The sequence below is a fragment of the Haliotis rufescens genome, unplaced genomic scaffold, assembly GCF_023055435.1.
Source record: "Haliotis rufescens isolate VD_foot unplaced genomic scaffold, xgHalRufe1.0.p SCAF_176, whole genome shotgun sequence".
NCBI classification, from domain to species: domain Eukaryota; kingdom Metazoa; phylum Mollusca; class Gastropoda; order Lepetellida; family Haliotidae; genus Haliotis; species Haliotis rufescens.
The window spans coordinates 16,257-31,217 of NW_025963864.1; the positions used below are offsets into that span (position 1 = coordinate 16,257).

General features: G+C 40.8%; 1 protein-coding gene across 1 annotated transcript; it reads left to right on the forward strand.

The window, feature by feature from the left end:
* The first annotated feature begins 9,141 nt into the window (after nt 1-9,141).
* Nucleotides 9,142-13,651, forward strand: LOC124118657 (glycoprotein-N-acetylgalactosamine 3-beta-galactosyltransferase 1-like). Its single transcript, XM_048397914.1, has 3 exons — nt 9,142-9,364; nt 11,154-11,818; nt 12,544-13,651. Exons 1-3 carry the CDS (start codon nt 9,142-9,144, stop codon nt 12,838-12,840), a joined length of 1,185 nt encoding a protein of 394 aa, XP_048253871.1. The 3' UTR covers nt 12,841-13,651.
* The last annotated feature ends 1,310 nt before the right edge of the window (nt 13,652-14,961 follow it).

Below are 14,961 nucleotides of genomic sequence, written 5' to 3' on the forward strand. Positions count from 1 at the left end.
CAACACACACATATCTTAGAGGACATGACTGTTATGAACACACTCACACCTTGTATTCTCTAGGTCGTTCCTTTTACAGTGTACAAACTGGTTCTTCTTGATTCCACACAGTTATCTGTATTCATTGCAAACTTTGTTATACTAAATAAGGTATGAGTTATCTTTAGTTTCTTCTGAACGCATTTAAATAATGACATTCATCATCCTCGGGGAACATGTCACTCGATGCTGAACCATAACCTATCACACTACACCCTAAATTCACTCAATCACTCACTCACTCACTCAATCCCCAATAAATGTGGTCACCAATTTGATAGTCAGTTTCAAATATTCCATTACATTTTAGAACGGAACATATTCACAAAAGAGTGTTTCCAAAGTTATTTGTTAATTTATCACATGGATATCTTTCCATCTCAAATTGTGTAAAACAATCCTCCAAGTAATTATAACTTTGAACATGGTGAATAACATAGTTCTCCATATAGTCCCGCCGGTTCTACTGTTGATGTACAATGGACCCGTGAAGAACCGGGGTGGAAGAGGTCTTCAGCAACCCATTTTTGCCATAAAAGGCGAATATGATTGTCGTAAGAGGCAACTACCTGGACCGGTTTGATAGATTCGCTCACTTGGTTGATGCAAGTCATCATATCCCAATTGCGTGGATCGATGCTCATGATGTCGACCACTGGATTGTCTGGTCCAGACTCGATTATTGACAGACCGCCGTCATATAGCTGGAATATTGCTGAGTGCGGCGTTAAACAACAAACAAACAAGCAAACAAACAAATAAGAATTCTATCAAAAGTATTCCTTCCGAATACCTTCCGAACTGAGACCTATTTGTGGCTGGTAAACAACAAAGTTTATATTCTGGCAAAATGTCACAAAGGTAATTTTTATTGACTATGTTTTATATAAAAAGCAACACTGTCATGTTCAGATACAAAAGAAACAAAGCCAATGAAAAAAAGGTAATTAAGGGTTGCGTTTTTTTTCTCTTAATGTACTTTTTTACCTTAAGAGTTAACAGGTAACCCCTAATGTAAAAATGTTTACATTAAGAGTATTTTACATTAAGGGTTATAACAGTGCTGTGAGGGTCAAACAAGGGATATAGAGGTCGATGAATGTTGAATATAACACGTGCAGTGATTGTAAACACAGGGATATAGAGCGTAAACTGTGATTGTAAACAAAGGGTTGAAGAGGTCGATGAATATTGAAAATAACGCGTGTTGTGACTGTAAACACGCCACCACTTGAGAAGTCGATTCCTGCTAAAATAGATATGTCAGGTGGCTTGGGATAACTATGGTTTACATAAAAAGTGCATAGGTTAAATCCCAGTGTGCTTACATCCCATTGTGTCCACATCCCAATTTCCTTACAGAAATTCCTGTTGGCACACTGGGAATTCAGTTTCCTCCCTATTTATGTAAATGGACGAAACCACTTTTGTTTGACTTATTTTAGCTAAGAGATAAGCATCTTATGAAACATTGCACACTGCATTTTGGCAAGTCCACGCATCTATTTCCGAGCAATAACATCCAAATTCGACCAATATGTGTCACGATGTACTTTGCCCTCCCAGACAAACTCAAAGCAACAGGTGTTTTTATGTGTATGTCACATTGTATAGACCATGCAACGTAAGCACCTTTTATGTTGCTGCCTTTTACTTTTATTTTTATTATTCGTATTCCGACCTTCACACCTTAGTTTGTAAAATCTACAGACAACGCAAGGAATATAAAATATGGAAAGTATATAATTCAGACAAAAGGTCTCTTGTAAAACGAATCTCAAACACGTACATTAATATCCAAGTTGTTTAGCAAGTAAATGCATATGAAGCGATCCCATGGTGTTTGATTGTCTAACTAAGCATTGTATTTCTCTCTGTCTGCCTGTCTGTCTGCGTGTTTGTGTGTGTGTGTGTGTGTCTGTCTGTCTGTCTGCCTGCCTGCCTGTCTGTGTGTCTGTCTGTATGTGTGCCTGCCTGCCTGTCTGTCTGCAGACTACGTATACGGTTTCCTGATTGTCTGATGATATGGTGGGCTGGGTTTGGGTTGCATTGCTGCTCCGAAAGACGTCACTATTGTTGTCTCCGGAATTTTTGTGTCTTCATCAATAGATAAATAGTCTGTGAGGTTTTTAAGGTGACTTGATTTTAATACGAACCTATTTCAACATGATACTGAGTTTATACAGGTATAAACGTAAACAGTGATATGCACACTTTGCGTCCTACTATAAATATTCATCAATCAACAGAAAACAATAGTGAAGTCAATATTGTTAAATAAAACATCCAAGTCAGCTGTACTGGTACACCATTGATCCAGAATGTCAACCAATTAGAGTACATCTTAAAGCCGTTCATGTTAGTCTCACTGTGGGACAATATTCAATAATCATATTTCCCCAAGATGGATAGATTCTTCTTGTGACGTATAGCTTGCTCCGAGCGAGAAATAAAACATACGAAAAAATTGATGATTTTATCTCGGAATACAAGTCTGCTGAGGGCAAGTTTAAACGCCGCTCTTAAACGAGACCTATACATTGCTGTGGCATCCATTAGAGATAGGTAAGTTTGCTATTGTCGATATACGGTTTGTTTTTTTACAAAAGCCACGTCTTAAACGACACATATTACATGGAATGTAGACAGTTGAATATAAAAGTCTTCACTTTCTTCCAAACCTTTTTCATCTAAACTGTTAGGGGTATAATTGTGTTAAAGTTAAGTGTCTAGAACCCTGTTCAGCACAGTGGGGTAGACAGCAGAAACTGTGGGGGATGCAGCCTGTCGAGAGTCATGGGTTGGTGCACTCCTTCATTGAAACATCAACCGCATAGTTGTACATTGCGTGAAACAGTCCACCTTTGTATCCGCTGTATACAACATATTTGAATATTGCGACAAAATTGTGCACCATTGTGTCCGTTGTATTGTCTGTTAAAAATGAGGTTTGCGACGAAAGTAAATCATTGTGTTCGTTTGCAATAATTGATGTTGCGATAAGTAGTACACCACCGTCATAACTCGTATCACAATACGAGGATGTTGTGCTAAAACTGTTTATTAGATAACACGTATCAAGCATACGATACGAGTATGTTGTGCTATAACTGTCTACTTGATATCACGTATCAAGCATACAATACGAGTATGTTGTGCTATAACTGTCTACTTGATAACACGTATCACAAATAAATACGTGTATGTTGTGCTATAACTGTCTACTTGATAACATGTATCACACGAAGATGTTGTGCTAAAACTGTCTACTTGATAACACTTATCACACATACAATACGAGGATGCTGTGCTATAACTCTCTACTTGATAACACGTATCACAAATAAAATACGAGTATGTTGTGCTATTACTGTCTACTTGATAACACTTATCACACATACAGTACGATGATGTTGTGCTAAAACTGTCTACTTGATAACACTCATCACACATACAATACGAGGATGTTGTGCTATAACTCTCTACTTGATAACATGTATCACACATACAATACTAATATGTTGTGCTATAACTCTCTACTTGATAACACGTATCAAACATCAAATTCAAGGATGTTGTGCTATAACTGACTACTTGTTAACATGTATCACACATACAATGCAAGTATGTTGTGCTATAACTGTGTATTCAAAAACACGTTATCACTACACAGTCTCTAGTATGTCCCTCTGCAATAAGTTGTTCACATCTCTATCTGGCAATACCCGACGTGTTATCACTACACAGTCTCCAGTGTGTCCCTCTGCAATAAGTTGTTCACATCTCTATCTGGCAATACCCGACGTGTTATCACTACACAGTCTCTAGTATGTCCCTCTGCAATAAGCTGTTCACATCTCTATCTGGCAATACCCGACGTGTTATCACTACACAGTCTCTAGTGTGTCCCTCTGCAATAAGCTGTTCACATCTCTATCTGGCAATACCCGACGTGTTATCACTACACAGTCTCCAGTGTGTCCCTCTGCAATAAGTTGTTCACATCTCTATCTGGCAATACCCGACGTGTTATCACTACACAGTCTCTAGTGTGTCCCTCTGCAATAAGCTGTTCACATCTCTATCTGGCAATACCCGACGTGTTATCACTACACAGTCTCTAGTGTGTCCCTCTGCAATAAGCTGTTCACATCTCTATCTGGCAATACCCGACGTGTTATCACTACACAGTCTCCAGTGTGTCCCTCTGCAATAAGTTGTTCACATCTCTATCTGGCAATACCCGACGTGTTATCACTACACAGTCTCTAGTGTGTCCCTCCTGCAACTTTCCTCCCGGCGATGATGGCAAACTTTGACTTGATGTGTTTGCGCCTGTACTCATATAGTACTGTTAGGGCAAGGTCATAGAATAAAAACGCGTGAGATTAGATGTTCTTGGTTTGTCTTGTCACTATCTTACTGGAGTATAATATTGAAGGCATGTATGAGCAGCCATGCGTGCACTATTATCACCAAATATCAAGAGTCGCACACTCCTGCCACAGGCGATACCGAATGACAGGTATGGCAAAACAGCTAGCTCTGTGTATTTATGCTTGTCAACATGAATACCTATGCTACTTTTGGAAATCACAAACTCCTTACTCACTGACATTGGTGGTTGGGATTTCGTATCGAGCTTATTTTTTTATTCATATATTATATTACCTAGAGAGAGAGAGAGAGGGAGAGATATATATATATAGATAGAGAGAGAGATAGAGAGAGAGAGAGAGTGAGAGAGGGAGAGAGAGAGAGAGAGAGAAAGAGAGAGAGAGAAAGAGAGAGAGAGAGAGAGGAGGAGGGGAATTATACTTATATTGTCTCTGGCGACATATGCCAAACGGTCTCCACCTACAAAGCTAAGTTGTGACAGCCAGTAAGTTATTCCGTTGCTGTTTACAGATCTCTGTTAACGTATTTCTTGGTTTTATTTGACCACGAAACGGAAAGTAATATCTACGGGTGGCTGTTTCTTCAAATTTCATTTTTCTATTAATTTAGACAGAATGCGACAGTCGCACTGAACGTATCGCGAAATTAATTTGCGATACAGGGGAAGGAACTTTTGAAATGAAGTGTACATATTGCAAATCAGAACATGTCTCCTGTACTGGTGTTTTGTCATCGTTAAATGAATATGCCATTTCCCCAAGCAGTGTCAGGTGCGGTCGTGTAGCCTAGTGGTTAAAGCGTTCGCTCGTCACACCAAAGACCCGGGTTCGCTTCCCGACTTGGGTACAATGTGTGAAGCCCATTTCTGTTGTCCCCCGCCGTGATATTGCTGGAATATTGCTAAAAGCGGCGTAAAACCATACTCACTCACTCACTCCCAAGCAGTGTCACCTCTGGGGGATGAGACTGCAAGACATTCAAGGATCTATGCAGCTGTGTAAAGTTGAAAAAAACGTCACGTCACCCTTCAGAAAGGCTAAGTTGTGGGTACATCGTCAGCTAATTCATTCGTGTCCGTCTTGGTCCCCACGAGCAAGTACCCAGCGTATTATTCCACCTGTTGTTTTTAACAGTCCTAGGTGTGTAACGAGGAGCCAGATAACGCAGGTGTGTTATACGGTCTGTAGAACGACTGTTATCCTTGCCGTTCATCTTCAAGTATCCGTACCAGGCTGTATATATTTTCGATCTGGACAGGTGAAACACGCGGTGGTGTTCAAGACACTACGTCTGAACTGATTGATTGGCATATTCAGAAGTTGTTAAATAACAGAAAGACACAGTGTTTTATTGATGGCAACTTCTTTATCCCATTATGATGCAACGCTTCGGTATATATACATGTAGGTGTAACATGCGTAACAGGTGCAAGCCGTGTGTCACACCTACCTATGTTACTACATGTCCAGCGATATCCGACCGTGTACATCACCGCGTGTTGCACCTGCCTACATGTCCAGCGATATCCGACCGTGTACATCACCGCGTGTTACACCTGCCTACATGTCCAGCGATATCCGACCGTGTACATCACCGTGTGTTACACCTGCCTACATGTCCAGCGATATCCGACCGTTTACATCACCGTGTGTTACACCTGCCTACATGTCCAGCAATATCCGACCGTGTACATCACCGCGTGTTACACCTGCCTACATGTCCAGCGATATCCGACCGTGCACATCACCGCGTGTTACACCTACCTACATGTCCAGCGATATCCGACCATGTACATCACCGTGTGTTACACCTGCCTACATGTCCAGCAATATCCGACCGTGTACATCACCGCGTGTTACACCTGCCTACATGTCCAGCGATATCCGACCGTGTACATCACCGTGTGTCACACCTACCTATGTAACTACATTTCCAGCGATATCCGACCGTGTACATCACCGCGTGTTACACCTGGCTATAGGTCCAGCGATATCCGACCGTGTACATCACCGCGTGTTACACCTACCTATGTTACTACATGTCCAGCGATATCCGACCGTGTACATCACCGCGTGTTACACCTGCCTACATGTCCAGCGATATCCGACCGTGTACATCACCGCGTGTTACACCTACCTACATGTCCAGCAATATCCGACCGTGCACATCACCGCCTGTACACCTGCCTACATGTCCAGCGATATCCGACCATGTACATCACCGCGTGTTACACCTGCCTACATGTCCAGCGATATCCGACCGTGTACATCACCGCGTGTTACACCTGCCTACATGTCCAGCGATATCCGACCGTGTACATCACCGCGTGTTACACCTACCTACATGTCCAGCAATATCTATCCGTGTACATCACCGCGTGTTACACCTGCCTACATGTCCAGCGATATCCGACCGTGTACATCACCGCGTGTTACACCTACCTACATGTCCAGCAATATCCGACCGTGTACATCACCGCGTGTTACACCTGCCTACATGTCCAGCGATATCCGACCATGTACATCACCGCGTGTTACACTTGCCTACATGTCCAGCGATATCCGACCATGTACATCACCGCGTGTTACACCTGGCCGTGTCAACTGTTTCTAACAGTGACGATGTCATCTGGCCTATGATCATGTCGCGAGTGATGTGTGGAGATGGGAACGGGTTAGTCTAGGGTGAGGAGGGTATTGCATCCGATGTGGCAGTGGGGGTTGAAGATGATAGGGTGTGTATGTAGGAGATGGAGTTGGATGAAAATAATTCGTCTTTTTGTAGGGTGTGGGGGTATTTTGTTAAATGCTGTTTTTCAGTACTTGTTACTTTGACATTTTTGGTCTGTTTGTGGTGTTGGATTAATGTATGTTGCTACTGTGTGGGAATTCGATAGGTCTACGCGTAGTTTCGTTTTTTTAATTATTTTTGAGGGTAAGGGAGGGTGTTGTTCCGGTGTGTTGACGGGCTGGCGCGGGTTTGGAATTGCATGTGTTATTGATGAAGTGATTCAGAAAATGCGGGATGTGGCAGAAACGGGATTCAAACATACATTACTTGGAACTATATTACCTTTTACATATACATACACAAACAAACTGGTCCATCTCATCCACGCTAATCCACTCGATACACATGGTCGCATAGACACTAAGAAGGGGCACGATGCGGTACATGATGGCCCTCTTAGCGCGTGGTCGCATAGACACTAAGAAGGGGGACGATGCGGTACATGATGGCCTATTAGCGCGTGGTCGCATAGACACTAAGAAGGGGCACGATGCGGTACATGATGGCCCTCTTAGCGCGTGATCGCATAGACATTAAGGATGCGGTACATGATGACCCTTTTAGTGCGAGTCGCTAGTTGTAGAATGCTTTGGGAACCTGTGCAGATTCTGCATTAGAATTAAAGGTTCGAATTGGTAAATTTCAACCCATGGTCATAAGAGGCGATTAAAGGATAATGTTCTGTGACTTGGTGGATGCATTACCTTTTTACCATTTCATTGAAGTATGTTTGTTAATGTTTTAAGAACAATTCTCTTCTGCTGTTTCATTATGTATCCATCCATCCATCCATCCATCCATCCATCCATCCATCCATCCATACATACATACATACAAACATACATACAGTGTCATGAGATACTTTGTTACAGGTGGTTACATGACGCAGGTATGTACAGTGTCATGCTATACTTTGTTACAGGTGGTTACAGGACGCCAATCTGTACAGTGTCATGAGGTACTTTGTTATAGGTGGTTACAGGACGCCAGTATGTACAGTTTAATGAGATACTTTGTTACAGGTGGTTACATGACGCCAATCTGTACAGTGTCATGAGGTACTTTGTTACAGGTGGTTATTGGACGCCAGTATGTACAGTATCATGAGATACTTTGTTATAGGTGGTTACAGGACGCCAGTATGTACAGTTTAATGAGATACTTTGTTACAGGTGGTTACATGACGCCAATTTGTACAGTGTCATGAGGTACTTTGTTCCGGGTGGTTATAGGACGCAAGTATGTACAGTGTCATGAGATACTTTGTTACAGGTGGTTGGATGACGCAAGTATGTACAGTGTCATGAGGTACTTTGTAACAGGTGGTTACAGGACGCCAGTTTGTACAGTGTTATGAAATACTTTTTAACAGGTTGTTACAGGACGCAAGTATGTACAGTGTCAAGAGGTACTGTGTTACAGGTGGTTACAGGACGTCAGTATGTATAGTGCCATGATGTCCTTTTTTACTAGTGGTTACATGACGTCAGTATGTACAGTGTAATGATATACTTTGTTCCAGGTGGTTACAGGACGCCAGTATGTACAGTTTGAGGAGGTTCTTTGTCGTGTTCACCTTCCTCGGTGGTGCCGTCTTCGTCATCTTACTCTTCGTGATGATGCATTCAGGTGAGTAAGACATTGATGAGCACAGCTTGCATCTAATTGTTGTCCACGATATGTACAGAAGTAGAACAGCAAATTCTGTGTTGTTCATGCAATGTATCATGCGCTGCACCATGTGATGTATCTTGCGCTGCACCATGTGATGTACCATGTGATGTACCATGCGATGCACCATGTGATGTACCATGTAATGTACCATGTGATGTACCATGTAATGTACCATATGATGTACCATGCGATGCACCATGCGATGTACCATGTGCTTGATCATGTGCAAAACAATGTGCCATGTCTAGTTTCTCCAGTCCTTCTATTTATCCCTGGATTATTTTTGCAGACAGTCGCTATTTAACAGCCCGTATTGCAAGTGATTTTACCCACCTACAAGATTCGATTATTGGGACTGGTGCTCATGAAGATGACATTCGCCTGACAGAACACGGCCTTGACCTGTTTCTAAAAAGCAAGGATGAAGTCAAGGACGAAGAAGGGAATAACGAAGATTTCACTTGTAAGTCAAGGCTTTCCGTTACCTGTAGACATCACATCACAAATTTGGTTTGACGCCACAAATGAATATCATATCAGTTATATTATGACTAGTCAGATATATGGAGCATTGCCTGGTGCTTCAAGCCACAGCAGGTTCCTTGGCATGCTGAATAAACAATGACCATACATACGACAATGATCCCTGGGCTGTAGCAACATCAAATCAATTTGAAGTCAGTTTGTGAACAGTCTACTCACTAATTGCATGAAAACATTGCCTTGCCACAATTGATCGTCTTGTCTTTCTGACCAACGAGAGAATAAATGGAATAGCTCCAGGCTTCACTCACAACCAGCAAACCATGACCAACGAAATCGTTTGATAGTCATGACAAACCAACATATCATTAAAATGTGTTAACATGTTTAAAGCAACAAACGCATACTTATTGTATGTCTGACTAATGGTTTGTCATTAGACAGTTACGCAGTCACGTTTGGACCTAACAACACTTTTAGATTTAGGATTTAGAACGAATTGAAATATCTCAAAAAAATGTTTTCTTTATGATATACATAAGTATAAAAGACTGAGTTTTCCGAAGTTGAGAAAAGTAATACTTTCATTTGTAATTTTACTGCAGTGAACATAAAACTTTAACGGATCTATTGTCCTACAAGGGTTAGCTCCCCATAATCTCAAGTTTCAAGCCCGAACACAAACTGTTGACGTCCTTGTTTCTTTAGTTCTACATTGACAAGGCAAAAGACAGATCGTCATTCATGGAGTTAATTTCACTTCTTGCCGTTTGTTTAATTCTCTCGGAAATATTTACTTACAAACTGTAAAATTTATCATTTAACTCGTCAATAGGGACTTTTCGTTTCGCAAAGTGCTATTTTTGATACTTGACAGAGCGCATTCTTTTGCTTCCAACAGCGGTCTCCTACTTTTCAAGAATATGTTTTGTTAATGTTGATTTTGTAAATATTCATATCTAAATGTATGCTGAAGAACGTTCGTGATCCTAAATAGTATTTGATACTTTTGTTTATATGTATTTTTAAATTTGCAAACATGAAGCTACTTTTTAAAGTCGAAAATCCAAGGTTTGGTGAACCGTCCCTTTTGTGTCGGGAGAATTTCAAGGTTTTACATTTGTAATGCAATAATATAATTTTCCGGTAGACAACTACACAAAACGAATAAAACGGATATTCCATGTGTCTACGCCACTCGTAAAAATATGTTTTCGTGGAGTTTCGTGGATGATGCATGAATACACTATACTATTCTGCTGTTGCTCCTCCTGCAGTAGCTGTGGAGAGTTTCGTGGATGATGCATGAATGCACTATAATATTCTGCTGTTGCTCCTCCTGTAGTAGCTGTGGAGAGTTTCGTGGATGATGCATGAATGCACTATACTATTCTGCTGTTGCTCCTCCTGTAGTAGCTGTGGAGGGTTTCGTGGATGATGCATGAATGCACTATATTATTCTGTTCTTGCCCCTCCTGCAGTAGCTGTGGAGAGTTTCGTGGCTGATGCATGAGTGCACCATCATATTCTGTTCTTGCCCCCCCTGCAGAAGCTGTGGGGAGCTCTGTGATTGATTGATTGATGCATGACTGGCAAATAACATCCTATTGTTGCATCTCCTGCAGTAGCTGTGGAGAGTTTCGTGGCTGATGCATGAATGCACTATAATATTCTGCTGTTGCCCCTCCTGCAGTAGCTGTGGGGAGCTCTGTGATTGACAGATTGATGCATGACTGTCATATAACATCCTATTGTTGCCACTTTTGCAGTAGCTGTGGACAGCACCGTGGCTGAAGCTCTGTCCAGGAAGGTCCGTCTGGCCTGTTTCATCACTACCAGGGAGGTCAACATTGAGACCAAATTGAAGGCCGTCAATGAGACGTGGGGCAGGAGATGTGACAAGATGCTGTATGTGATGACAACCAACAAAACAGGGCCGGATATATTAGGAGTGACCATTCCAGACTCCCATAGCACTCTCACAGAGAAAATCGTCCATGCTTTCACACACATGTATAGTACATCACTAGACGAGTTTGACTGGTTCCTCAAGGCTGATGATGACACATATGTTATTGTGGAAAATCTCAAATTTCTTCTCGCTCATCTAAACGCCAGCAAACCTGTCTACGTTGGCGACCACTTCGCGCCCTTCTCACCTAACGGGTACATGGGTGGTGGGGCGGGGTATGCTGTCAGTAGGGAAGCTCTCCGTCGACTGGTGGAGCAGGGTTACAGGGTGCCAGGTAGATGTCGCCACGCTGGAGGAAGTGAAGACATCGAGACCGGGCGATGCATGTACAAGGTTGCGGTGTCTACATATCTTTCGTTAGACAAGTACAACAGATCGACCTTTCATGGTGCAAATCCTGACACATTCCAAGTTGGTGTAGCCAACTTTATCTCCGGGTTTTCAGCCAACAAATACCACTCGGTAAGCTGAGTTTACCTGTTCCTGTTTGGTGAATGGATAATTTGGTGTAACGCTAATATGAACAGTATTACAGTTTTTGCCACGATGTGCATAAAGTGATGTATTCCCTCTGGCTAAAACAAAACACATACCATTATATGGTGTTGACAGACCAACTAGCATGGGCCAGGTTTCATTATTACAGCGTTTCCTGTATCTGTGCATTTGATACAGAGTTGTTTAACTTGGTCTTAGTATCTAGGTCTCAAATGTCAAGCTTTCATTGACGAAACGAAAACCTGTATTTATGAAATAGAACCTCTTGAAAAATCCTTGTATTGATTGCAGTTGCAGACGGTTTATATCAACTAGCATAACCGTGTCTGTTAGTTTCAAGTGACTTGTACCTAACGTTTTACATATATAGATATAGATATATACAATCCTTTTCTCACTGTTTCAGATTCAGGGTATAAACTCTAGTATTGGCTTTTTCTAGATTTCTAGAATAGTTTTTCCTTGTACTTTATAATTACATCAAGGCGAGACTTCTATAGACAATGTTTATATATTTAACGTGTTTTTTATATAAAGCGACTTAGACTAAGCAGATTGGGAGTATGGTACAATGGTCGTGTATCACATATTTCCATGGCCCACTTTCGCTGCTGTAATAGTGCCGCCTGCATAAATCCACAAACACATAATATGTAGTTGAGTTGTTTCAATTTCTGTTCTCGACACAGGGCCCTGAGTGCTGCTCACAGCTGACCATAAGCTTCCACTATGTGAAACCAGAGTTGATGAGAACTCAGGATATGTTCCTCTACCAGATCACTGTGTTCGGTCGGACGGTGAAATACAAGGAGCTCTGGAATCTGTTCCGAGCCGAGGAGTTTCACATACCACAGGAACGTCGGAGGCGCCCTTACCCAGGGGAAACAATAGAGGAGTACTACAAGAATGCTACAGAATGGAGATTGAAGAACACAACTATCTATATTCCAGACAAGACGAAACCAAAGAAAAAAACAGGAGCGTGAGTCTGGAGTTAGGAATTGTGTCTTGCTAATCACATGAGGAACATCCTTATTTTTGTCATTACGAAAACTAAATACAGGCTTGCAATATTTTTTTTATATTTTTTTTATAGACACTGTGTCATCTGTCAGACTTCGTTATGTGAGGAACATTGTTTTGGAACTGAAACATCCTACAGGGACATGGAAGGAGACATTGAAAGAATACGGGGAATATACTATTGAGCTGTGAAATCTTTATTATACACATCTGGGAAATTTCAAAGCACCACACCTGTAGTTCATACATACTACATGGGACTTTGGAAGGATATACATAAACTTATGACAGTGGTCTCCTAACAATCAATGTGTAACATTGTGATACACTGGATAAGAAACACCTAGGTCTATCCTAGATGGACGCAAGTTATAGAAAGCATATGAGTTACAGAAGCAGATGAGAGAAGTGAAACATACTCAAAGAAGTATTTACTTGGAACAAGTATAACCCATTTAATCATCAATCAATTTCGTTTTCTGTATTTCACTATGAGTATGTCACAGTAATACGATTTTTCCAAACCAATACATTAAAAAAAACATATGTAATGGGAAGTGCTTAACTTTTGCCAGGTTTATATATGTATGCATACTTGTAGATTATAATAAATTACACAACAAATATAACTACATCTGAGTGTTTTATATTTTATGCAACTTTATACCTAAAATTATTGATTTTGAGTTACGTTTTTGAATGTTGATCAAATATTTCTCTAGATTGCAATGGTCACTGAGCGTATTGAAGGCTTTCCCCTGAGCAATACCAGGATACGCATGTGGTTGGATGGACTCAAGGGTTGTTTGGCCACGTAAATGGTGAAACAAAAAATGATGAGTTGTTTAATGGCACAACAATAAATGCGTTGTTCGCTAATAGTTTTCTGTGGAGCGAAACAGAGCAGCTTCTTGTTCTAATGGCAATGCCAATGTGAATCGTCAAACAGATGACATTTAAAGGAAAAGGGGCACAACTTCGCAATACTGTACTGAAGTACACATATAATCTCAGTATTTTAGTATGGATTCTGACACAAATATCAAAGCCAAATACCACGAGAACGTCGGAAGCGCCCTTACCCAGGGGAGACAATAGAGGAGTATTACAAGAATGCTACAGAGTGGAGACTGAAGAACACAACTATCTATATTCCAGACAAGACGAAATCAAAGAAAAAAACAGGAGCGTGAGTCTGGAGTCAGGAATAGTGTCTTGCTAATCACATGAGGAACATCCTTATTTTTGTCATTACGAAAACTAAATACAGGCTTGCAATATTTTTGTTTTATATTTTTTTTATAAACGCTGTGTCATCAGTCAGACTTTGTTATGTGAGGAACATTGTTTTGGAACTGAAACATCCTACAGGGACATGGAAGGAGACATTGAAAGAATACGGGGAATATACTAATGAACTAGGGAATCTTTATTAATCACACCTGGGAAATTTCCAAGCACCACACCTGTAGTTCATACATACATGTACTACATGTGACTTTGGGGGGGTATAAATAAACTTATGACAGTGGTCCCCTAACAATCAATGTGTAACATTGTGATACACTGGATAAGAAACACCCAGGTATATCTTAGATGGACGCAAGCTATAGAAAGCATATGAGTTACAGAAGCAGATGAGAGAAGTGAAACATACTCAAATAAGTATTTACTTGAAACAAGTATAACCCATTTAATCATTAATCGATTTCGTTTTCTGTATTCCACTATGAGTATGTCACAGTCATACCATTTTTCCAAACCTATACATTAAAAAAAATATGTAATGGGAAGTGCTTAACTTTTGCCAGGTTTATATATGTATGCATACCTTGTAGATGATAATAAACTACACTACAACAAATATAACTACATCTGAGTGTTTTATCTTTTATGCAACTTTATACCTAAAATTATTGATTTTGAGTTACGTTTTGGAATGTTGATCAAATATTTCACCGAGCGTATTGAAGGCTTTCCCCTGAGCAATACCAGGATACGCATGTGGTTGGATAGACTCAAGGGTTGTTTGGCCATGTAAATGGTTAAACAAAAAATGATAAGTTGTTTAATGACACAACAAT

Excerpts from the sequence above, each read along its gene's own strand:
- LOC124118657 (XM_048397914.1), top strand. The coding sequence starts at position 9,142 with ATGTCTAGTTTCTCCAGTCCTTCTATTTATCCCTGGATTATTTTTGCA. Across the intron at positions 9,365-11,153 it reads GAATAACGAAGATTTCACTT|TAGCTGTGGACAGCACCGTG; the intron begins GTAAGTCAAGGC and ends CCACTTTTGCAG. Across the intron at positions 11,819-12,543 it reads CAGCCAACAAATACCACTCG|GGCCCTGAGTGCTGCTCACA; the intron begins GTAAGCTGAGTT and ends TTCTCGACACAG.